The following is a 23,380-nucleotide window of genomic DNA, read 5'->3' on the forward strand; positions in this document are numbered from 1 at the left end:
GGTCCCCAGATGTTTTTGGCCTACACCTCCCAGAAATCCCAGCCAGTTTGCCAGCTGTTAGGATTTCTGGGAGTTGAAGGCCAAAAACATCTGGGGACCCCAGGTTGAGAACTACTGGTATAGGTCAATTTCTTTAAAAAGGTTCTGTGAAAATATCAAAAGGAAGGGGAAAGCAAGTTTTGGCATGGAAATCTGAATCTCCCTTTAAAGGCCAGGAAATGCAAAACTAAGTTCAGTTGAATTTCCCATCACCGTGTAGATTGTTTCCACTCTCTCCTTATGCCCTGATGTTTTAACCCTTGGGCCTTTTCTGATGTGCAGGCAAGCCAATCTGCAACACACACCCTTGTCTTTCTCATCCCAGTGGCTTCTTGGGACAGAGACATTGCAGATTTTTTGCAAAAAATGTAGGCTTTACTCCAATCTGAATTTCCAAATCCAATAAGTCTGTTATTCCTTGTTATCTATGCTTCCCTCCTTTGGGCACCTTGAAGAAAGATTGGCTTCCATGCAGAGGAGTCAGTCGCGCCACGTTACCTCCACCTCATCTGTGCGATACCTGCATAACAAGAAAAACAGAATGTAAGGTTGCAATCCCATATTCGCTCATCCACCTATGAAGTATTCCCATCTCTTTCACAGACATATAGAACATAACAGATTTCTTGAAGGCACCTGGATGTTTGAATAACTGATCACCCCTTGTTTCAATCAATAAGATAAAAATAGAATCTAAAGTTTTGAGTGAAAACATATTCTTAGCCTTTGCTTTGTTGCTCCTAAAGATAGAGGTTTTTTGCTATTGATCTATGGACCCTGGCTTGGTTTGAAGCAGTCTTTTGGATATTTCAATTTCCTATTGTTTTTAATCATTGGATTAAAGGAGAAGTGAATAAATCATCAACAACAACAACATCTTTATTTATATCCCGCATTTCTCCCTCATGGGACCTAGAGCGGTTTACAATATATTAAAATCACGTAAACAACAATCCAATCACAACAATAACCTCTATCAAATTCAGAAAGGGAAAACAAGGGGTGGCAGCTACATACACACATCAATTGGCTCAGTTCTTTTTTTTAATGTTATGGAAGAGCAAACTCCCCCAACATAGGCTTTGCATGGAAAACACAGCATCAATACCTCTGCGTAATCCATGAATCTTCAAGCGAAGTGATTTGCCCCGATCGGAACATCTCCCAACCAGCCTGAGCAATCATAGCTCCATTGTCAATACAGAACCTAGAAATTAAAAAGTGGTGGAATAAAATGGTGAAAAAGATGATACAGCTACACTACCACATTATCGCCACTTCAGATAGCAGATGCTGAATCCTTTCATTCAAAGTTTGAATTTCCTGCGCTCTACATATAATAGAGATACTAAACAGGAGGACTAAAAAGGCTGTGCAGTACTGTCTTTAACCTGGTATTAAGCTTTACATTAAAGTAATATTTTCAGCAGCATGAACCAGCAATCCTGCATCTTCCTAATTTGCACAATTACTTAATATTGGTAGCATACCAGCAAACCTTTGTCTTGAAGAAGTCCTAGAAACACAAATTCAAACTTATTCTATCAATATCTCACAGATCTGGCCATGGGTGCTTTAGTCTTCTGCTACAAGAAATCTGTTAGGTTTGATGATGCCCTAAGATTATTTGTAGCTGTTATGTTGTTTGTTGTTGGGGGCGGCAGCTAGCACAGTAGGTTAAACTGCCAGCTATAGAAGATCCTACTGACTGGAAGGTTGGCAAGTTCAAGCTGTGGGTCAGGGTGAGCTCCCGCAATCAGCCCCAGCTTCTGCTTACCTAGCAGTTCGAAAACAACAATGTGAGTAGATAAATAGGTACTGCTTTGGCGGGAGGTTAAAGGTGCCCTGAAAAATATGCCGGCCAAATCTGACCAGGAAGGTGTCCATCAACAACAGACTCCTCGGTGTGGAAAAATGATGCGACAGCACCTCCCCATGGCCGAGCTGAGCACAGCCAGATGCCGGAGATAAAAAGAGGGAAGCCTTCCTTCTCTTTATGTACTGTCTGTCTTTGTCAATTGTATAATGGCATTGAGTGTTTGCCATATATGTACCTATTTATTTATTTTATTTATTACATCACTTCTACCCCGCCCTTCTCACCCATCAGGGGACTCAGGGCGGCTTACAATATAAACATACACATCAAAAAACAGTTTTCATCAAATTTAAAAATCCATCAAGATTAAAAATTACAATAAAATTAAGAATATACATTAAAAATATAGATAATTATACATTTAAATATAAATTTAAGGCGCTTTCCTATAATCTGCTCTGAGTCCCCTCGGGGAGATAGGGCGGAATATAAATAAAATATATGATGATTATTACTATTTATCAACATTAGGAAGACTTTCTGACTGTAAGAGCTGTTCAACTATTGAATTCTGTCTCGGAGTCCAGTGGAGGCTCATTACTTGGAGACTTTTCAACAGAGGCTGGATAGCCATCTGTCGGGGATGCTTTGATTGTGCTTTTTCTGCATGGCAGAATGGGATTGAACTAGATGGCCCTTGTGGTCACTTACAACTTTATGATTCTATGAACAGCAATCTCACTGGAAGCTGTGCTAACCATGCTTGAGACTGTGAAGGTGACTGTGAAATGCTCTTCCCTTTCGACAATCTGGGAGAGTCTTGCAAGCAAGGCAAGTTGGGTAAATGGAATCTCACCTTTCGTCCGTAGCAAACAGCTTTGCTCCCCTCTCCTGGCACATGATTTCCATCATTTGCTGCAGACGCTCATTGCCTGGAGAGAAGAGAATCACATAACAGAGGCATAGTAGTTTATCATCTTATTCAAAAGACATTAGAGAACAGCAGGCCAGACAGACAAGACTCAGAGCTTTTTTCCAATTTGGAAAGACCATGACAACAGGTCAACTTGTGACCATATGGAAAGAGAGAAAAGGCTGGAGAAGACTCTCTTAGGCACAACATGGTCCTTCAAAATAAACCTATCATCCTTTAAAACCACTCATTATATGCAGTTGATGGGTTAATGGGGCATTACTGAAAAAAATGTGTATGGTCAAGCCAAGAGTGAACACTGAAATCAGTTATATAGAGGGGAATCAGGCAATTTTTTAAAAAGGGGAGAAAACTTATAATAATAATTACACTATGTGACACAATTTTTGTTACTGGGTTATAAATGTCATTTCCTAATGGGTTCTATCATAAAAAAACATGGAAAAAGTTTATTAAACTACAAAAACTTTGTTTTTGAGAGACATCTTGTAGCACATTTTGCTATAGCTTTACAATAAATATCTCATAGAATCTCAACCAATTCAATAGGAGCATTTTTAAAAAGATTTTCTTACATACTTATATGTAATGGGTGACATTAGAATAAGTAGAAGTAATAGAATTGACAGAGCTGCGTTTTATAATGGTATGTGAATGATACGAGAGGTGGGAGATATAGATTTGGGAAACACATGATGTCTCAAGACAATTGTATTCTGTTTTAAATGTTATGAAATAAATTAGAAAAAGGGGGAGGGATATTTAAAATACGTTTTCTATAATTATTGGAGCTATGTGGGGTGCAGGTGAGAGCACTGGGAAAGGGAGGAAAGTGGTGATGATTAAAGCTGGAAACCAGTCTCCATCGCTTGCTTCTGAGAAATTTGGGAGCCATCAAGATGTTGGGGAAGGGACTGAACTGAGAGTACATAGACCAAACTGCTTTGGAAGTAGGCTTATGGAACAGTATGAAGGCACAAGAATTGGAAGGAGGATTTAGAAGGCCAAGGTTTCTGCCTTTCATGCCAGTGCAGTTCACTTACAGCCAACGCCTCCTACAATCAGTGCCTCTTGGGAGCCAGTGTGTGCCATGGCCCGTTCTGTGATCTCCACAAGCATCGCAAAGAGTGTCTCCTAGAGAAAGAAAGTCAAACAAGTCAGAGGAACAGGCATGGTTCTCACTGAAAGACAAAAAATAGACCTAGAGACCAAACCCTACAATGAAAGGTTCAGGATTTTGGGGACATTGAGCCTTCAGAAAAGATATTACCCTGTTTCCCCGAAAATAAGACATCCCCTGAAAATAAGACCTAGTATAGGTTTTGCTGAGTCGCTAAATATAAGGCCTCCCCCGAAAGTAAGACCTAGCAAAGTTTTTGTTTGGAAGCATGCACACCAAACAGAAGAGCAGAGCATGCAGGATCGGTAAATGTACGTACCATAGTTTGTTGTACATGGAAATAATGGTAGGAATAAGAAATTCTTGATAGGATTCACAGTTTGTCTGGTTATGCTGGTTTGTGATGACAACTACTGAACAATCTATATATATAAAAATGTAATGTGTGTTTTCCCATGGAGTAAACAACAAAACCACGAGACCAAATCATACCAAATTTGGCCACAAAAGACATAGTCATCCAATCTATGTCTTTCAATCAAAATAACCTAAAAATATAAAGTCCAAATAACAAAAAAAAAACCCCATTGCTTACCACGCATGCGCAGAGGTCCCCGGGGAACTGAAGCAACTACATTATCCAGAGGACCTCGTAGCTGTATGCGGAGCCTAACACCACTTTTAAAAAATGTTGCCATGATGGAACAGCCTTGCAGCTTCAAAGCCAGGCTGCTTCCTAACCAGAGGGATCCCTAATCACCAGACTATGCCACAGCAATACATGGTTGGGCACAACTACTATATAATAAACTAGCTGTGCCCGGCCACGCGTTGCTGTGGCGTTGTCTGCTGGTGTTGGTGATAAATTGTTGAGGTAGTGGTGGTATTGAATGTCTGTTGTATGGTTGTCTTTATGTTTAGTATGCACACTGAAGTGGATTATATGGCAGTGTGGAGTCAAAATAATCCCGTTCAAAGCAGATAATATAAGATTCTAAATGGGTTATATAGCTGTGTGGAAGGGCCTTGAGTCTACACTGTCATATAATCCAGTTAAAATCTGATAATCTGTGGAAGAGGCCTAAGTGAGGCCTAACTGTGCCTGTCCCTGGACTGAGTAGGTTGCTAGGAGACCAAGTGGGCAGAGCTTAGCCTTCAAACTGGCAACAATTGGATAAAAACTATTATTCCTCTCCCTGTCATTAGGACTTTATTTTTCTATTCTTTTTGTTGTATCAACCTAGAGCCATGGATTATGGGTTGTGTTGTCAAATTTCGAGGTTGGGGGGCCTGTAGTTTTGTTGTTTTGTCTGCTGCCCTGATGCCATCACTCTTTTATATATATAGATGTTCACTTTTTTGTTCAACAATAAATATGGATTCTTCTTCATGGAAAAATAGGACATCCCCTGAAAATAAGACCTAGCGCGTCTTTGGAAGCAAAAATTAATATAAGACACTGTCTTATTTTCGGGGAAACACGGTAGGTCACTTCAAGTATCAGAAAACATGTCACATAGAAGAAGACGCAACATTGTTTTCTGCTACTCCACTGTGCAAGTCCCAGACTAATGGATTTAAATTACAAGTAGACTGAGGTAACATTGCAAATTAATGATGGAATTCATTACTTTGGACCAAAAAAGATCCTATTCTGATAGGATGAAGCAAAAGAGCTTCACCCAGCACTCAAAGTCGCATGACTTGCTCTTTCTGCTCTTCCTTGGCTAGACTGTGTCCTTACCTGTAAGGAAAAGCAGAGATCCTCTGGCGTACATTCTCCTGCAGATAACATTTTGTGAGCCGCTTCCTGTAACAAGGGAAAAGAAGGGGAGTGAGAATATATAGTTAGCTCGATAGCTTTCTCTCTTCTACTGAAGTTTATATTCCTTCAGCACCGTGCAGCAGTTGAGCACTGGACTTCCACTGCAAGTTGAGCACAGGGTGATGCTGGAAGCCCTAGAGATTTCTAGAGAGGTGTTCTTCCAAATTAAAAAAAATGTATTTTATTCATGTTTTTTCCACGTTTGTGAGGGTCCTATACCCCTAACCCAGGCCTGGCTAAACTTGGGCCCTCCAGGTGTTTTGGACTTCAACTCCCACCATTCCTAACAGCTGGGAGGCTGTTAGGAGTGGTGGGAGTTGAAGTTCAAAACACCCAGAGGGCCCAAGTTGGCCCATGCCTGCCCTAGTGAATGCGAAAAATCAACTGTCGGGATATTCAAGCTACTTTTACCCAAATATATGTTCCTACCTAGATTTTGGCTGAGGATAATTGCACTATCCCGATGGCAGTGATAACAAGCCAATGTTATTTATTTATTGTGGCAGAAGCGAAACCGAGGGTACCGTTGTTATGTATTTAGAAACACAAAGAAAGTTATAAACTTGGCATTATACAAAACGTCATTTGACCAGAATCTGGCCAATGTTAAAACAGGTGGAATATTGTCTTAATTGGAGTCATGGAAAGGATCGAAAAAGAAGTTCTCACTGTTGAATATTTGCCTACTTGTGTCACATAATTTAAGGACATATAATCCCTTGAAACAGAATGAAAAAGCAAGATTAGGTGAGATGGAAGAGATCAGATCATACCTCAATATGGGATAAGATCCCAGAGAAAGACACATCCATGCCTTTTACTGTATATGGAAGCTCAACAAGCTTTTGGCCTCTATAGAAAAGAGGAAAATGGCATTAAATCTCTTTTCCCCCCCAATTCCTCATGTACCGTATTATTTTCAAATTCCCAGAACCTAATTTTTAAGAATATTAAAATGAACAGTAGCAACTTTCTAGGGACTCATATTCAAATTATGGCCACAAATTGTTTTATTTCACAAAATATAAGAGATAGTTCTTTGCAGAGTTTCCAATCTAGAAATTCAACTTTGCTTAATAAAACATTACATATAAAAGTTGAGAACATGTGAAGTATGTGAAGAGTTTAGAAACTCCAAAGAAGAAGAAAAACGCTAAATTAGGCTTAAATTATCAGGAGTGGAGGCAGGTGACAACATTCCCTGACAGAGACACTTTACCTGTTGTATTAGTTAGCAATTTTTAGTTTTTTAGATCTCTCATCTTGCTAAAAGATGAAATCTAGACTAGACTGGGATAGACATGTGTATATTTACACCCACACAACACACAAGTGTAATTAAAGAATCTCGTGTAAATGAATCACAACCACATTGTTTGCTTTTGAGATTGCAGGACTCACTTCTTTGCCATTTGTTCAATGTTGTAACCTGGACTGGGGTCATTTGATATCTAAGTAGAGAAAGAGATAACAAAGTAGTCATGATTTCATATAGGCTCCATTACTCTTGCTGTCTATCACCAAAGGAATTCGAAACACTAGGCTACGCTGGCTAGGGCATTCTGGGAAATGGAGTCCCAAAAAGTAAATTATCCAAGTGAGTCTTTCGGGCTGTATAGCCATGTTCCAGAAGCTTTCTCTCCTTACAGTCCGAAAGACTCACAGCAACCCAGTGATTCCGGCCATGAAAGCCTTCGACAATACGTTAAATTATCCAAGTTCTTTTGAGAGGAGGCTTGTCCTAACTCCTAGAATACTATGTCAGTTTCACAGAGAAAATTTAAAAATGTGTCTCTTTCACATAGTGGTTCAAGGTCCTGTTATGAATGGAAAACAACTCACAACAACACTCAAACACAGAAAGGAAGCCCCACTGCATTCAAACAGCTCTTTCCCCTTAATAAAGAAGAATTAGTTTAAGTCTTGTTTCACCTTTAGGACCCGGGCAAATCGGTCCAGGCAGTTGCCCACAGCAATGTCAATGGTTTCCCCAAATATCCGATATCGGTGCTCAGAGTATGCAATGACCTGCATGGGTTTGGAAAGGAAACAACAGGTCAAGTTATCACGAATCACTTTTAAAAATAGAGCTGGAGAAGAATTCAAGTTGTACATAATTCAGTGTCTTCGTTCCAAACCACCTAATGCTGCCCCAAAGATATAAAGGCAAAATACACTTCTGTTTATATGTCAAGGTACTTTTCTATATCAAAGGTATTGAAAGTCACAAGTTGCCCATCAATACCAGAGGACAAAGAAGGGAAGGATGGAGAGGTAAAAGACCCTCTTGAAGTATTTTATTCCACTCTAGGGTCCAAGACATATAGCAATACTCCAAGGGAAAAAGTGGTTTCAATCACAAAAGAAAGATTTAAGGACTCCAAACAGAAAACATGATTTAATAAGACCATCTGTATAGTGGTTAGAGCAGCAGCGGCCAAATGTGATGGGTCTAGGGATAACTTTTCTACTCCTGATAACTTTTGAGGATTCAACGTTTTGACACAAAAAAAAAAATCACAGCAAAAGCAAACTGGCCAGAAGTGGTTTTGAACAATGCATATTAATTACGTTATATAGGGTAAGGTCTCTGTTGCTAAGGGTAGGACCACAGCTTCCATGAAAAGTAATTCTTTCTATGGCTAGAAAAAGGATGGTCCAGGAAGCCAGAGGTGAATAAAAGCTGTAACCTACGCCCAGACTCTGACCTGGATAAAACTATCAAAATAGAATTGGGAAAACCACTTACTCGTGAAGTCCTCCAGTTGATTGAAAGGCAGTCACATTCTTTTGGCTTTCTCTATCTCACCAGTTTGTTATCAGGTTAAAATGGCACTTAATGGTGATGAAAGGCAACCCTATGTACCATATAACTTCAGGTATTGCTAAGGTTTTGCAGACTCAGGATTGTGGCTTCCTCAGTTCATCAAACTGGTGAATCATGTCTTCTCCTCAGTTTAATCTATATGAAGAATCGTTTTCACCCCTACCTGGGTGTTTCCACCACTGACGTACAACACAGTCGGGTTCTGTGCACCGGTCACCAGCCGCCCCATCTCGATGTGTCCTACACAGTGATTCACACCCAACAGAGGCTTCCCCCACAACTGGGCCACCGTCCGGGCCACGATGGCCACCGTCACTAAAGGGGCGCCCATGCCTGGACCTAAACAACAGGAAGAAAAGAGGCTTAAGAGCTGCTCTGGTTATTTGAACCATCAACAGTGGGCACTACTTTTAACTGCCATGGCTCAGGAGGTGTAGTTTTAACAATGTCTTAGCCTTCCCTGTCAAAGAGTGCTGGTGCAACAACAAACTATAAATCCCAGAATTCCATAGCATTGAGCCATGACAATTACAGTGGTGTCAAACTGCATTTATTCTACAATGTAGATAGGCATGGGCCAACTTTGGCCCTCCAGGTGTTTTGGACTTCAACTCCCACAATTCCTAACAGCCTATCAGAAATGTATGACCAGAATTGTATAAAACAAACTGTAGTCAATGTGTGGAGCAATTAAAAATAATATAACAATCCATGCATTACCATGATCAACACAACCATTGTATATAGTCTGGTAATTATTGCCCCATGTATATAATGGTAGCAACTTGTCTGCCAAAGTATGCCTTACCAAATGACAACTCCCAGGATGCCATAGCATTGAGCCATTGCAGCTAAAGTGGTGCCAAACTGCATTAATTCTACAGCGGAGATGCACCCTTGACCTTGGACCCCTTTTTTTGTTTAGCAATATGCAGTATCCATGGAACTCTTCTCCTATCTGTTTTCTCTTTGTATCATCAAATGAATCTGTCACACTTCCAACTCTTTTGCATACTTCTCCCATGTATTGTTTCCACCTTCTTTTTATTTCAGCTTATGCATGTGATGTAAGGAACATACCTTTGGTAAAAGCTACTGCATCTATGTCTTGTGGCTTCAGCCCAGCTTCATGAAGTGCTTCCTGCAGGACAGCAAGGACGCAAGACCGGTGGTGACGTGCAGTGTCGCTCGGTAGGAATCCTGGAGTGGAGTGAGAGATTGGAGGCATGAAGACAGAGATAAATGAGAAACGGGAAAGATAAACAGCAAAGGCCGAATTCCCAGTACAGGATGGTGCATACTTTTGGAAAACGGCATTCATAATCTTTTGAAAAAACACCTTTTGGAGATCATAACTTTTAGAAAAGCATGAACTCTGAAGAGACAAAAACCCTTTAGAGTAGAATCTCCCCTAATGGTATACAACCAGATATAATTAGGCAAGGCAATGGCTTCAGTTGTTAGACTGAATAACCGGTTATATTTGATCTGTTAGGAAAACAGAGATGTTGCTGTCATTTCCAACACATACCCATGTTTACATGAGATTTTCTCTCTCCTTCTGTAATGCACCCAGATAAAGAGCCATAGCTTAGATTCTGAACCAACTAAATTCTTCAAATTATTATTAAACAGTATACTCTCAAGCAACCAGAACCCTCAAGCAACTGGCAAAAATCAAATAAATAACACACACACACACACATATATATACACACACATACATACGTTTTGGACTTCAGATAAATAATACACACACACACAGTAGTCTCGCTTAGCCAAGGTTCTGTATTATCCAACGCAGTTTGCCTTTTAATAGTCAATGTTTTTGCAGTCAATTTTTCAATAAATTGCGAAATTTTGGTGCTAAATTCATAAATACAGTAATTATTACATAACGTTATCGTGTACTGAACTGTTTTTTCTATCCATTTGTTGTAAAGCATGATGTTTTGGTGCTTAATTTGTAAAATCATAACATAATTTGATGTTTAATAGGCTTTTCCTTAATCCCTCATTATCCAACATTTTCGCTTATCCAATGTTCTGCTGGCCCGTTTATGTTGGATAAGTGAGACTCTACTGTGTGTAATATATATAAATTTTGGACTTCAACTCTTCAACAGTAGGCTGTTAGGAATTGTGGGAGTTGAAGTCCAAAACACCCAGAGGGCCAAAGTTTGCCCATGCCTAGTATAGTGGTTTGAGTGCCAGATTATGACTCTGGAGACCAGAATTCAGCCATGAAAACCCATTCAATTATCTTGGGAAAGTAACTTACTCTCAGCCTAGAAAACCCTGTCATAGGTCCACCTTAGGGTTGCCATAAGTCAGAAATGACTTGAAGTATACCACAATACAATGCATCCTTGTATACCTGGCATAGCATCATACACAAGATACTTACCCTGCCCTGGAGGAGTGACATATGTCCTTCGGGGGTTGCTGAGCACCTCTCCATCCCGCACAATCCCGATGCCAATCTTATTGGCACTGCCCTCGAAGCCAATGATCACAGGCATATTGCGTCCTTGAAAGCCAGAGAAACAAGATGATACTAACTTCCCATCATAGGGAAGAGTTCTTCTGGATTAAGAGTTCTTACCCATCTTAGGAACTGGGTCCTATTTAGCTTAGTAAGGGGCAGGCGGCAAGCAGAATGAATATTCAGAAATCTATATATATATATAAGGGTAATGAAATTTCGGCCTAGGACAAAACAACAAAACGACACATCCCAGAAACACTAAACTTGGCAGCACAACCCCTCATCCATGCCTCTACGTTCATACAACAAAAAGAAAAGAAAAATAAAGTCCTAATTACAGGGAGAGGAATAATTTTTTTATCCAATTGCTGCCAGTTAGAAGGCTAAGCTCCACCCACTTGGTCTCCTAGCAACCCACTCAGCCCAGGGGACAGGCAGAGTTAGGCCTCACTTAGGCCTCTTCCACACTGCCTATAAAATACAGATTATGTGATTTGCACTGGATTATATGGCAGTGTAGACTCAAGGCCCTTCCACACAGCTATATAACCCATTTAACATTTTATTTTGTATGTTGACCTTTTATGACTGTTTTTATCGATGTTGATGTTTTATTGTTGAATAATTTGTTTTATTGTTTTGCTTTTGCTTTTATATTGTTGTGTCTGGGCAAGGCCCCATGTAAGCCGCCCCGATTCCCTTTGGGGAGATGGGGCGGGGTATAAGAATAAAGTTATTATTATTATTATTATTATTATTATTTAGAATCTTATATTATCTGCTTTGAACTCGATTATCTTGACTCCACACTGCCATATAATCCACTTCAGTGTGCAGTCGGACACAACTGGACTTAATGTCAGGAGAAAACCTTTACCCTTTACCTTAACTATCACCAATTCCTCAATATTTTATTTCCCATACCACCAGACTTTGCCACAGCAACGCGTGGCCGGGCACAGCTAGTATGATATATTATCATTAAGCCATGGAACGAAATGTATCTGCAACTATCACCTGTTTTATAGTAGGCTGCCCATGATCCTACAATTTCATAGGGTTTTCTTAGGTCCCATCTACACCGGGCATTTAACGCAGTTTCAAACTGGCATCGAAGAAAGTGGTTTCGCTGTGCAGGTCCGGATGGTGATTACTCAAAGCATCAATGCAAATCAAGGGGCTTTCTTTTGCATACTTTTGTGGGGGTTTGTTGCTTGGTCGTCACAGTTTGAAAGTAGCTTCGAACTGCATTAAACTATTAGTGTAGATGGGGTACAAGGCCAGGAATGGCTGTAAAGTTTTAAAGCCCATTTTAGCCCACGCTTACATTCTTGTACATACAAGAATAGTATTCTCCTTGTGTTGTCGAAGGCTTTCATGGCCGGAATCACTGGGTTGCTGTGTGTTTTCTGAGCTGCATAGCCATGTTCCAGAAGCATTCTCTCCTGACATTTCGCCCACATCTATGGTAGGCATCCTCAGAGATTGTGAGGGTTAGGAAACTAGGCAAGTGGGGTTTAGATATCTGTGGAATGTCCACAGAGAGAAACAACCAGGAAGCAACCAGGCTTTGAAGCTACAAAGCTATTCAATGCTAATCAAGGTGGCCAATTGCAACATTCACACTCACCTCAAGCAGATAGGAGTTCTTTTTCCCACCTTGGACATTCCACAAATATATAAACTGCACTTGCCTAATGGGCAAAATGTCAGGAGATAATGCTTCTAGAATATGGTCATACAGCCCAAAAAACTCACAGCAACCCACTATTCTCCTTGCTTAACTTCACTAATACAGTAGAGTCTCGCTTATCCAACGTAAACGGGCCGGCAGAACGTTGGATAAGCGAATATGTTGGATAATAAGGAGAGATTAAGGAAAAGCCTATTAAACATCAAATTAGGTTATGTTTTTACAAATTAAGCACCAAAACTTCATGTTATACAACAAATTTGACAGAAAAAGTAGTTCAGTACACAGTAATGCTATGTAGTAAATACTGTATTTACGAATTTAGCACCAAAATATCATGATATATTGAAAATATTGACTACAAAAATGCGTTGGATAATCCAGAACATTGGATAAGTGAGTGTTGGATAAGCGAGACTCTACTGTAATCATACCTACAAGGGTTACAAACCCTTGGCTTCTGGTGTGAACCCCATATGCTTGCAGAGATCCCAGATTCCTTGCTTTCTAATCCAAAATACTTGGAAGGATCTCAGATCCCTTGGCTTCTAGCTTTTGCCTAAAAAGCTATCTCGGGATGCATCTACACTGCAGGATTAATGCAGTTTGACACCACTTTAATTGCCATGGGGTCCTGGGAGCTGCAGTTTGGTGAGGCACTAGCCCTCTTTGGCAGAGAAAGCTAAAGACCTTGTGAAACTACAACTCCCATGATTCCATAGCATTGAGCCATGGGAGTTAAAAACTGTGGCAAACTTAATTAATTCTATAGTGTAGATGCACCCACATTTTCTATTCTAGATGAGTTGAAATAAATTTGGAGTTTTTTTCCCTTACCTCCAGTAGATTTTATCCTCCTTCCTATCCTTTAAAGAGAAGATTAGGATCAATAATAAGAAAATAAAATATTTTGAAGAAAAGAGTTGCTTTGAAATTAGAAAGCTACAGAAGAGTACAGACAAGAGAGGGTTAAATTTGCTTTACTTTCCCCCCCTCCCTCTTAGGAAAAAGATACTAGAGGTTGGGATATGAAACGTCATCTTGAATTCCGGTTAGCATTCGACAGCCGCCATATGCGGGAAGTGAGTGGCTGAAGAGGAATAAAGAAGTACTTTAATGAGCAGAATGAGTGGCTGAGGGAATACTTTCCGTCTTGAAAGAGAAAAGGGACGGCATGGAGGATTTTCCCTTTCTACCTCACTTCTGGATTGTCTAATTTGCATTGATTGTTCAATTGAGAACCTTACTTCTATAGTTTCAATAAAAGTTGCCACTTCTCTTTGGGCACAGAGGAAACCCAGACTGGACAAAATCTCGTGACGTCATCGGACACTAAGCCCCGCCCATCGGTCCCTCTCCACATGACGGGGCGGGGCCTCACTCTCTTCCGCGTTTTGTTCGTGTCTTTACTCTTGAAAAGCGCCTTTTCTGATTGGCTTGGACGGCTATTCCCGCCCCTTGACGCCCAATAGCCCTTGTCACGTGACACAATTCGCTTCCACGTGCTCCTCGCCCTCTCCATTCTGCGAAATTGTCCGCATTGTCTCCAAGGGGAGCTGTTGGGATCTTGGCCTGGTAAGAGCAGCAGCCAGGAAGAACCACCAGTTACTGTGCAATTTATAACAATAGTAGTAATAATAAAAAATTGATTTGCCTAGACTCTTAAGAAAAAAGGACCTCCATCTTTGCAGAGGGTGCATCTACACTGGGATTAATCTAGTTTGATACCGCTCTAACCGCCATGGCTAACTCCTATGGAACCATGCGTGTTGTAGCTTTACAAGGCCTTTAGCCTTTTCTGCTCATTCCTCACCAAACTACAGATCCCATTATTCCACGAAATTGATCCAGAGCAATTAAAGCGGTGTCAAACTACATTAATTCCACAATGTGGATGCATCTAGATTGCTATGCCTTCTCTTCCCAAAACCTTTAAAATCGAGAGGAAAAGTAGCATATTAATAAATCTAATGATAGAGCCCTGGTGGGTTAAACTGCTGAGCTGCTGAACTTGTTGATAGAAAGGTCGGCGTTTCGAATCCAGGGAGCAGGGTGAGCTCCCACTGTTAGCCCAAGCTTCTGCCAACCTAGCAGTTCGAAAACATGCAAATGCAAGTAGATCAATAGGTACCACTCCGTCAGGAAGGTAACGGCGCTCCCTGCAGTCATGCCAGCCACATGAACTTGGAGGTGTCTACGAACAACGCAGGCTCTTCGGCTTAGAAGTGGAGATGAGCACCAACCCCCAGAGTCAGACACGACTAGACTTTTTTTACCTAAGAGAAAAAAATAGCATATTAATAAATGTAATAATAATAAAAATAAAAATTCAAGAAGTGCAGTTTGGGCCCATCATATTGGAAGAATTGCTTCTTTTTTCTCCTCTATCTCCAAAAACAAGTCTGCTGTTTGCGCAGAAAATGATGTTTGCATCCCATTCCCCCCCCCCCCCCCCCCAAAATCCATTACCTTGCTTTTCTCTCAATTGTGACCGAAATTGGCTCACAACTATAAAAATAATTTAAACCCCAGAAAAATATGCATGTTAAAATTGAATAAGACATACAATTATTAAAAGATAGTCGGAGGGGCTCAACATAGGCAGGCAGTTCGTTATTTTTATCTACTTGCAGAGGGAGGGCAAATTGTTGTTTCTTCAATTCTAGTGCCTCATCAAGCTTTTGAGAACGTCTAGTCCCCAACTGATCTATGCAATTGTTATGCAGCCTTGAACTTTATTACAGCTTTGCACTTATCCCATTCCCTGATTGTTCACAGCCTGGTCATGTTTACATGTTTATAGTCGCTTACCTCCATTGGTTGATGAGAGCTGTTTTACTTAATTGAGTTTTAAGTTGTTGTTTAATATGCTTATATGTTTTATTCAACTGTATTTTAAAATTGTGTTTTATTTCATATTCTGTTTTTGGCACTTTGTGCCGTGTGTAAGCCACCCTGAGTCCCTTCGGGGAGATGGTGACAGGGTACATTATTATCATCATCATTGTCTTCACTGCCATATATAATGCAGTTTTGAAAGTGCATTACTATGGGTAGTGTAGACTCATATAATGCAGTTTTACCACATTATATAGAGCCCTGGTGGCACAGTGGATTAAACCCTTGTGCCGGCAGCACTGCTGACCGAAAGATCAGCGGTTCGAATCCAGGGAGCGGGGTGAGTTCCTGTCTGTTAGCTCCAGCTTCCCATGCGGAGACATGAGAGAAGCCTCCCACAGGATGGTAAAACATCCGGGCGTCTGTGATCGAGATGACCCCCCCCCCCCCAGGGCTTTGTAAAAGATAGTTCAAAAATCAAGACTTTATGTTCTATATTCCATATATTTATAGTAGAAGGTGATTGAGACTTTTTACTGGAGTTTACTGTGGATTATCCCTGCACTCTGAGGCAAGAGATAACAACTTCATGAATTGTAAAATCATGCTGCTAAAACTCCACTTTTATGAATTTCCATATTGGGTTCTCCAGATGTTATGAACTTCGTTCTTATCAAATATTTTCAATTGTTTATATCACTCATGATTCCCCTTTATGCAATGTAACTCACTTTTATGGATTCTCCCTTATTTCCATGAAATCTATCTGTCTGCCTATATGTATTTGTACTCTTTGGGATCCCCGGAAAATATGTATTTTTCCCAGCAGGGTTTATATTCCAACTTTGTTTTATTTTTCATTTTATTTCATATAATTGTCAAGTCATGAAATCAAATAGGAAATATTCTGAACTCAACCTGAACCCTAGAACCCATCCCAGCTCCTATGACCCAGGCTTCCCCTTCCCAAAAACAAAAGGTGATTCGCCCCCAAGGCAAACATTGTCATATCTCACCCAAAGGAAAAACCAGGACACCTCAGGAAGGCGCCCTGCAGAGCCTGTAAATATGGCTCATTACCACCCATCCTTACTTCCACCTCTGACACCCCAAGGCATATCTAAAATCTGTATACGTGACAGGAACCCTTGATTGCTGTCATTAATCCCTTTAGAAATCGGTCTAGCAGGAATTAATATGATATTTCCTGCCCTGTCACTTCATTGTTTCAATAACTCCCGCCTTCTCCTCCCTGATTGGCTCGAGTGGGGACAAAAAGCAGCTCCCTATTGGGCCAACAGAGCAAGGCGGGAAACGAAAGCCTGCCTCGTTCAACCCTCTAGCCTATCCGCGATCAGATGGGCGGGGGAGCGGGGCGGGAAATTCAAGGGGCTGTCAGACTGAAACATTGTATAAATATGGCTTTATTTTGATTATATGATACCCTAGTAGACTGAATGATCACTACTAGAGTCCTTTTCAGCTGAATCGCTCAATAAAGACTCCTTGGCGGATTTTCCTTCAACTTTGGCGGACCTTCTTCATTTCGGCTTCAGGTTGTATTGCGGCTCATATTCTCCTATTGGCTCCGCCAAGGTCCGTTCTCTCAGGACCGGATCGGCTCTCTCCTTAAGGGGCCCGATCCCCTAAAAACGCGGTCGACAACACGTCCCCTGGACAAGGTCCTTGCAGACTGCCAATTCTCTCACAGCAGAAACGACCTGCAGTTTCTCAAGTCACTGATACGAATAAAACAAACAAACAAACAACCCTGCATTATATGGTGCTATAAGTCTATAACACTGTCCATATAATGCACTTTCCAACTGTATTATATGGCAGTGAAGATGGGCCCTAAGACACGCTTTTCCCTCCATATGAATACCTTTAAAACAGATTATATCTTAGAATCACAGGTGCTTTTTCATTTATATGTATATTAGTGTGTATCTTACAATGGATGGCATAATAGAATCAATGAAATACAGTACTTTCCTCAGGATCATAGGACATTCTTTCTTCTTCAACTGTTGGGATAGCCTTGGTACATTTCCCTCCACAGATATAAGGATCCCACTGTTATCTTAATTGGGCTCATTTCTTGTCATGCTTTGGATCTTGTGTTTCTGATAATACAGCACATGGCATTCGCTTCCTTAGCTGTGACACTGAATTGCTGGTTTGCCTGAATTTCATAGTCAATTAAGACATGTGTCTCCTTTTTGAGTAAACTGTTGCCAAGTCAGGTTTTTCCAATTTGCTGTCTTTTTCGTAGAGAAGGCCCATTTTGATTTTGGGGACTGTGTCTTGTGGGAATGGTGCAGTTGGCTATGGAAAAGGCCAAAGGCAACTTAACAACCAAATGCTAGTGATTTTTTTGATTTCCCATTAAAAAAAATAAAGTGCTTTAGATAGCCTTTGAGAAACAATATATTGATTTAACTTACATATATATTTATAGTCCAACTTATCTGCAGGGTTTTACGGAGTAATTTTGGATGCATCTACACTGTAGAATTAATACAGTTTGAGACCACTTTAACTGCCTAGCCTCAATGCCATGGAATCTTGGGATTTGTAGTTTACAAGGTCTTTAGTCTTCTCTGCCAGAATGCTGGTTTCTCACCAAGCTACAACTCCCACAATTCCATAGCATTTGACCATGGCTGGGAATAGGGTCATGGGCAATTTTGGCTGCTTTCTTCCCAGGAGACGTTGTTGGCCAGGAGCCCTGCAGCTTGTAAGACTCAGCCGCCGGCTGCTTCGGGTCGGACCAAGTTGGGGACTTGAGATGCCAAAACGAGGGAAGAAGAAGGAAGAGGATGGAGAACTGCCGGTGGAGAAGGAAGTGGCAGGTACATGTTTCCATCTTAGCCATAAAGATAGGATTATCCTGAAGCCAAGGCAGAAAGAGCATCCTTCTTTCATGTGGGTTTGTTGTGCATTGTGAGTGTGTTTCATCAGGGCACACCAAAATGCTAAAGGAATGTAAAGCCCTTTTGTTTTCTGCAGAAATCTTCATCTGATTAGTAGAATGTGTAGAGGTATTGGGTGTAGTAGAGAAACAAGTCCAAAACTTAGGGTGCATCTTCACAGTAGAAATAATAGTTTGCCACCACTTTAACTGCCATAGTTCAGTGTTATGGAATGAGAGGAGTTGTAGTTGGTCAGGATCTTTAGCCTTCTCTACGCAAGAGTGTTGGCACCTCACCATACTGCAACTCCAGTATTCCATAGCATTGAGCCATAGAAGTTAAAAGTGAAGTCAAACTGCACTATTTGTGCAGTGTAGAGGCACACTTAGGGACATCATTATAGATTTGCAGAGCTTTCTTAAAGCAGTGCTAGGTAGATGCTTTGTAGACTTCAGTTCTGATAATTCCTTCTCTTCAACTGTGTTGGGAGTGCCAGTTCAACATGTCACCCAGTTCACTATGATGGGTGAAAAGTGGTTTGAGTCATTCTCTAATCATTCTTTGTATCTGTTTGTCTATCCGTGTCTTTTCTCACCCAGAGCCAGAACCTAAGAAAGCCAAGAAAGGTGGAGCTAAAGCTGCAAAGGACGCCGACGGTCCCATCTTGTACGAGGACCCTCCGGATAAACTGACCTCTTCCAATGGCAAGAAATATACACTGAAGGTCACATCCTGGAATGTTGATGGGATCCGAGCCTGGGTCAAGAAGAAGGGAGTGGAGGTAATGCATAAAGACACACCGTGCCAGAAAAGGAGTCTCATTTAGTCCAGCTTCTTACTTTCCATTGCAGCCAACCAATTGCTTGGGATCATGCACAGACAAAAATCTATATTGTAGAATTAATTCACTTTGACACCACTTTAACTTCCATGTCTCAATGCTATGCAGTCATAGGAGTTGTAGTTTGGTGAAGCACCAGCATCCTTTTACAAAATAAAGAACTCATAAAACTGCAACTCCCAGGATTCCATAGCACTTAGCCATAGCAGTTAAAATGGTGTCAAATTGCATTAATTCTACAGTGTAGATGCACCGTTGGTCTGTATCAATACGTAGAGGGATCTTATAGCACCTTTAAGACTGAGAGAAAGGAGTTGTGTGAGCTTTCATAGACGTAAGTAACAGGCTTATGTCAGAAGCTTATTGGTAGACAGACCCTCATGCATCTGATGAAGAGGCTTAAGTTTATAGAAGTTCATGCTACCAGCTTCTTTCCCTCAGTTGTCTCAAAGGTGCTGCCCTCCAAGAAATATGATCCTCCTGTTTTTTATGGCTATAACTCCCATTTCTCACAATGGGCTGGGGCTGCTGAGAGCTGTATTCCAGCATCACCTATAACAACAACAATAACACACTATATTAGTATCCTGCTCCCTCTCCTTGAAAGGACTCGGAGCAGCACACAACAATATAAAGCTAACAAAATACATAATAATAGACATATAAACTATTAAAATTAAATAAATGAACAATAAAACACAAAATGCGTCAAGGGCTAGAGAGCTTGCTTCAAACTTTGGTGGATATCAAAATCCATGGAGTCTCATTATATACAGTGGCCCAACTGTGCTTCTTCTGTGGAAGCCAGTTCTGGACACCCTAATCTTTGTAATATATTTTTTTCCTTTTGTGAGAAGATGTAAGTCAGGAGACCCTTATCTGAAAATGTTCTTGTTCCACAGTGGGTTTCTGAGGAGAACCCGGACATCCTCTGTCTACAGGAGACCAAGTGTGCAGAGAAGCAGCTGCCGGCCGATATCCGGGATCTAGCCGAATATCCCCACAAGTATTGGGCCTGCTCCGAAGACAAGGAAGGCTACAGTGGCGTGGCCTTACTCTCCAAGGTCAAGCCTCTTGAGGTCAAGTATGGAATTGGTGAGGACATATGAAACCTTTGTGTCCAGTTTGTGTGTGTGCGCCTTAAAGTCACCTGTCAACTAATGATGATCTCATGAATTACATAAGGTTCCTTCCACTGAAAATCAGTCTACTGCACCTGATATTTATTAGTGGTCTCCCGTCCCAAGTACTAACTAGGTCTGAACCTGCATAGTTTCCAATATTAGATGGAATCTGGTGCCTTCCTGGGAGTTGTAATCCAGAATACTGTATTTCCAAACTTGCTGCCTTCTATGCTCCTGGGCTGGCAATGGTTCCTTTAGCTTACCTGGCTGGACTTTCCTACAAAAAGATAGGCTTTTCCATCCATCACACTCCTCTTCAGAAGAAAGTGCTGATATTCCAGCCTCCTTTAAATCTCTCTTGCATTTGGCTGGGATGGGCATCTGGCACGGATGGAGAGAATGTAATAGTCCTGTATGAAACCATGCAAGGATGTAATTGTTGCTATGACAGTTCTGTACTTTTGAAAAAAAAATCTTAACTCCATAAATGCCCTTATAGCCAAATATGCTATATTTCGCCAGTAACCATTTTAGATCCGGATTTACAGTAGACTCTCAATTAATTGGAACTCTCAAGCATTTGTGAAAAAAAATCAAGGAACTAATGCTATGAATAAAAAAGCTGTTTTTATACATTTCTTCAATTTTAAAATGCCATCAATTGTAACATGCACACAAACGTCAGTGCCACCAAAAGTTTCCTCAATTCTAAGATGCACCCTATTTTTAGGTATGCTTATATAGGGTGAAAGTGATCTTAGAATTGAAGAAATAAAGTGCTTTAAGATAGTAAAAACCGTTAAGTTTGTCATTGTCTTAATTTGCTTTTAATTACTGTATTTCAAAATATCAGTACAGAGTATTACTTTAGGCCTATTTTTTTTTATAAAAAACTCTCTCAAGCAACAAAAAAGCTACATTTATACTGCATCTAACAATCCCCATAGGTGCGTGCTGGTTTACTGTGAGCCTACTGTTCCATTTTCCCAGCAGGAAACTTTGTTAAGACTAAACTAGGCGTCGCCTGGGCTTAAAATAATGGTGTCTCTGGTGAAATTGTGGGGCGGAAACAGGTGATGATGTGGATTGGGGGAGGCACACTTACCTTGCTTTTCCTCTTGACCAATATGACCAGTACCGGTTTCCATTCTGTCAATTTCCCCACTACAGGTGAGGAGGAACATGACAAGGAAGGTCGAGTGATCACTGCCGAGTTCCCCTCCTATTTCTTGGTGACGTCCTATGTGCCGAACGCTGGCCGAGGCCTGGTGCGCCTGGAATACCGCCAGAGCTGGGACGTGGCCTTCCGCTCCTACCTGAAAGGCCTGGCTGCCCGCAAGCCCCTCATTTTGTGCGGAGATCTCAATGTGGCCCATGAAGAAATCGATCTGAAGAACCCCAAGGGCAACAAGAAGAATGCCGGTTTCACTCCTGAGGAGCGGGCCGGCTTCACCAAGCTGCTGGAGGAAGGCTTTGTTGACACATTCCGGCACCTGTACCCCGACAAAGCCTACGCCTATACCTTCTGGACCTACATGATGAACGCCCGGTCCAAGAATGTGGGCTGGCGTCTCGACTATTTTGTTGTCTCCAAAGACCTGCAGGAGAGTATCTGCGACAGCAAGATCCGTTCCACTGCCCTGGGGAGCGACCACTGTCCCATCACCCTGTATATAGCTGTGTGAATCAGGATAGTTAGTGGTTATTACACTGCCAGCGTAACATTAGAGCTTGTGAGTGAAGGAGACAACTGTAGAAAACTGGGGTGTGTAAGATAGTGTGCGATCATGTGATTTGTTGTATCCACACCTATATAGTAGAGCTTTGAATTTCTGTTCTTTTTCTCCCTAGGTGATAAAACCTAGAGAGGATTCCAATAAAGTTAAGATACTCCTGAGATGGAAGTTGACCCCTCCCTTGAAACTGTTCAAGGCCAATTCTAGGCAATCAGAATAATGCACAGAAACAGGTCTCTTGCTACGGTTTTCTGCCCACTTTCCCCTTCCTCAATTATAACAAGCACTGGTACAGAAATCACAGTGAGAATGGAGCAAGGGAGAGTAGCCATATTGTTTCTACATTCAGTTGTTTAGGCGTGGCTCATCATTTGGTAACTGCCTGCTGATGATTTTCCAAAAGAGCTTAAGTGACTAGGAGGAAAAAGTTGATGCTTCGCCTTCCAGCCTAGTACTGTAAATTCTGTTTCCATACTTTCCCTTGCCCCATTCTTCCTCAAGTAACTATTTTCTCTTTACTTCCCTCCCTTCCTTTCCTGAAGGTTGTAATGTTTCAAGATAGTAACAGCATAACCTCTTAGAAAAAGCATTAAACTTCCATTTTATAAGATACAATGAAACAGTTGTACTGTTTTGTTTCTGTACTGTTGTGAAATTTGTCTGCAGCAAATTTAATGACATTCCTTTCTCTGCTCTCTCCTAGAAGGCTATAGGTGATGTATATGATATATTCTGCCTGCTCCTTTCATTCTTAACCACAAACGGGCGAGGTTGAGTAGTCATAAGTATAATTGGACCAAAAGCACCCTGTGAGCCTCAAGACTGGAAATTCAAATCCAGGTCTTCCTATGCTGTGGTATATGGTTAGGGGCCTTCAAGTCAAGTGACATCAAGCCAGCCTATTTCAAGGTTTCCTTGGAAACCAAGAGGTTTACCACTGCTTTCTTGAGATAGAAATAAAGTCATCTAGTGGGTCTCACTACCGCTGCTTTAAATCATCAAGACAGAGTAGGAATGGGAATCTCTGGCATGCCAAGTGCCATTGGACAATAAATCCCACCACACCAGCCAACTGCCATTGCAGAGGTGATGGGATTTGAAACCCAAACACATTTGAAATACTATACCTTCCTCCTGTTCTTATTGAGTTTCTTCAGCACCCACATACCCTTAATGAGCCA

The 23,380-nt window shown here is 41.1% G+C and overlaps 2 protein-coding genes across 2 annotated transcripts; one reads left to right on the forward strand and one right to left on the reverse strand.

The window, feature by feature from the left end:
* Nucleotides 1-392: 392 nt before the first annotated feature.
* Nucleotides 393-13,759, reverse strand: osgep (O-sialoglycoprotein endopeptidase). Its single transcript, XM_003223805.4, has 12 exons — nt 13,583-13,759; nt 10,972-11,094; nt 9,645-9,764; nt 8,728-8,903; nt 7,670-7,765; nt 7,139-7,188; nt 6,511-6,589; nt 5,657-5,722; nt 3,836-3,926; nt 2,715-2,790; nt 1,148-1,246; nt 393-559 (listed from the first exon to the last, which is right to left on the reverse strand). Exons 2-12 carry the CDS (start codon nt 11,084-11,086, stop codon nt 520-522), a joined length of 1,008 nt encoding a protein of 335 aa, XP_003223853.2. The 5' UTR covers nt 11,087-11,094; nt 13,583-13,759; the 3' UTR covers nt 393-519.
* Nucleotides 13,760-14,163: 404 nt separating this feature from the next.
* Nucleotides 14,164-22,819, forward strand: apex1 (apurinic/apyrimidinic endodeoxyribonuclease 1). The gene is made up of 5 exons (XM_008115375.3): nt 14,164-14,320; nt 18,293-18,438; nt 19,098-19,279; nt 20,242-20,434; nt 21,634-22,819. The coding sequence occupies exons 2-5, from the start codon at nt 18,375-18,377 to the stop codon at nt 22,146-22,148; spliced, it is 954 nt and encodes a 317-aa protein (XP_008113582.2). The 5' UTR covers nt 14,164-14,320; nt 18,293-18,374; the 3' UTR covers nt 22,149-22,819.
* Nucleotides 22,820-23,380: the final 561 nt, after the last annotated feature.

Source organism: Anolis carolinensis, chromosome 6, assembly GCF_035594765.1.
Source record: "Anolis carolinensis isolate JA03-04 chromosome 6, rAnoCar3.1.pri, whole genome shotgun sequence".
Taxonomy (NCBI): domain Eukaryota; kingdom Metazoa; phylum Chordata; class Lepidosauria; order Squamata; family Dactyloidae; genus Anolis; species Anolis carolinensis.

Excerpts from the sequence above, each read along its gene's own strand:
- osgep (XM_003223805.4), bottom strand. The coding sequence starts at position 11,086 with ATGCCTGTGATCATTGGCTTCGAGGGCAGTGCCAATAAGATTGGCATC. Across the intron at positions 9,765-10,971 it reads TGTCACTCCTCCAGGGCAGG|GATTCCTACCGAGCGACACT; the intron begins GTAAGTATCTTG and ends ACTCCACTCCAG. Across the intron at positions 5,723-6,510 it reads GGATCTTATCCCATATTGAG|GAAGCGGCTCACAAAATGTT; the intron begins GTATGATCTGAT and ends CCCTTGTTACAG.
- apex1 (XM_008115375.3), top strand. The coding sequence starts at position 18,375 with ATGCCAAAACGAGGGAAGAAGAAGGAAGAGGATGGAGAACTGCCGGTG. Across the intron at positions 18,439-19,097 it reads GGTGGAGAAGGAAGTGGCAG|AGCCAGAACCTAAGAAAGCC; the intron begins GTACATGTTTCC and ends TTTCTCACCCAG. Across the intron at positions 19,280-20,241 it reads TCAAGAAGAAGGGAGTGGAG|TGGGTTTCTGAGGAGAACCC; the intron begins GTAATGCATAAA and ends CTTGTTCCACAG.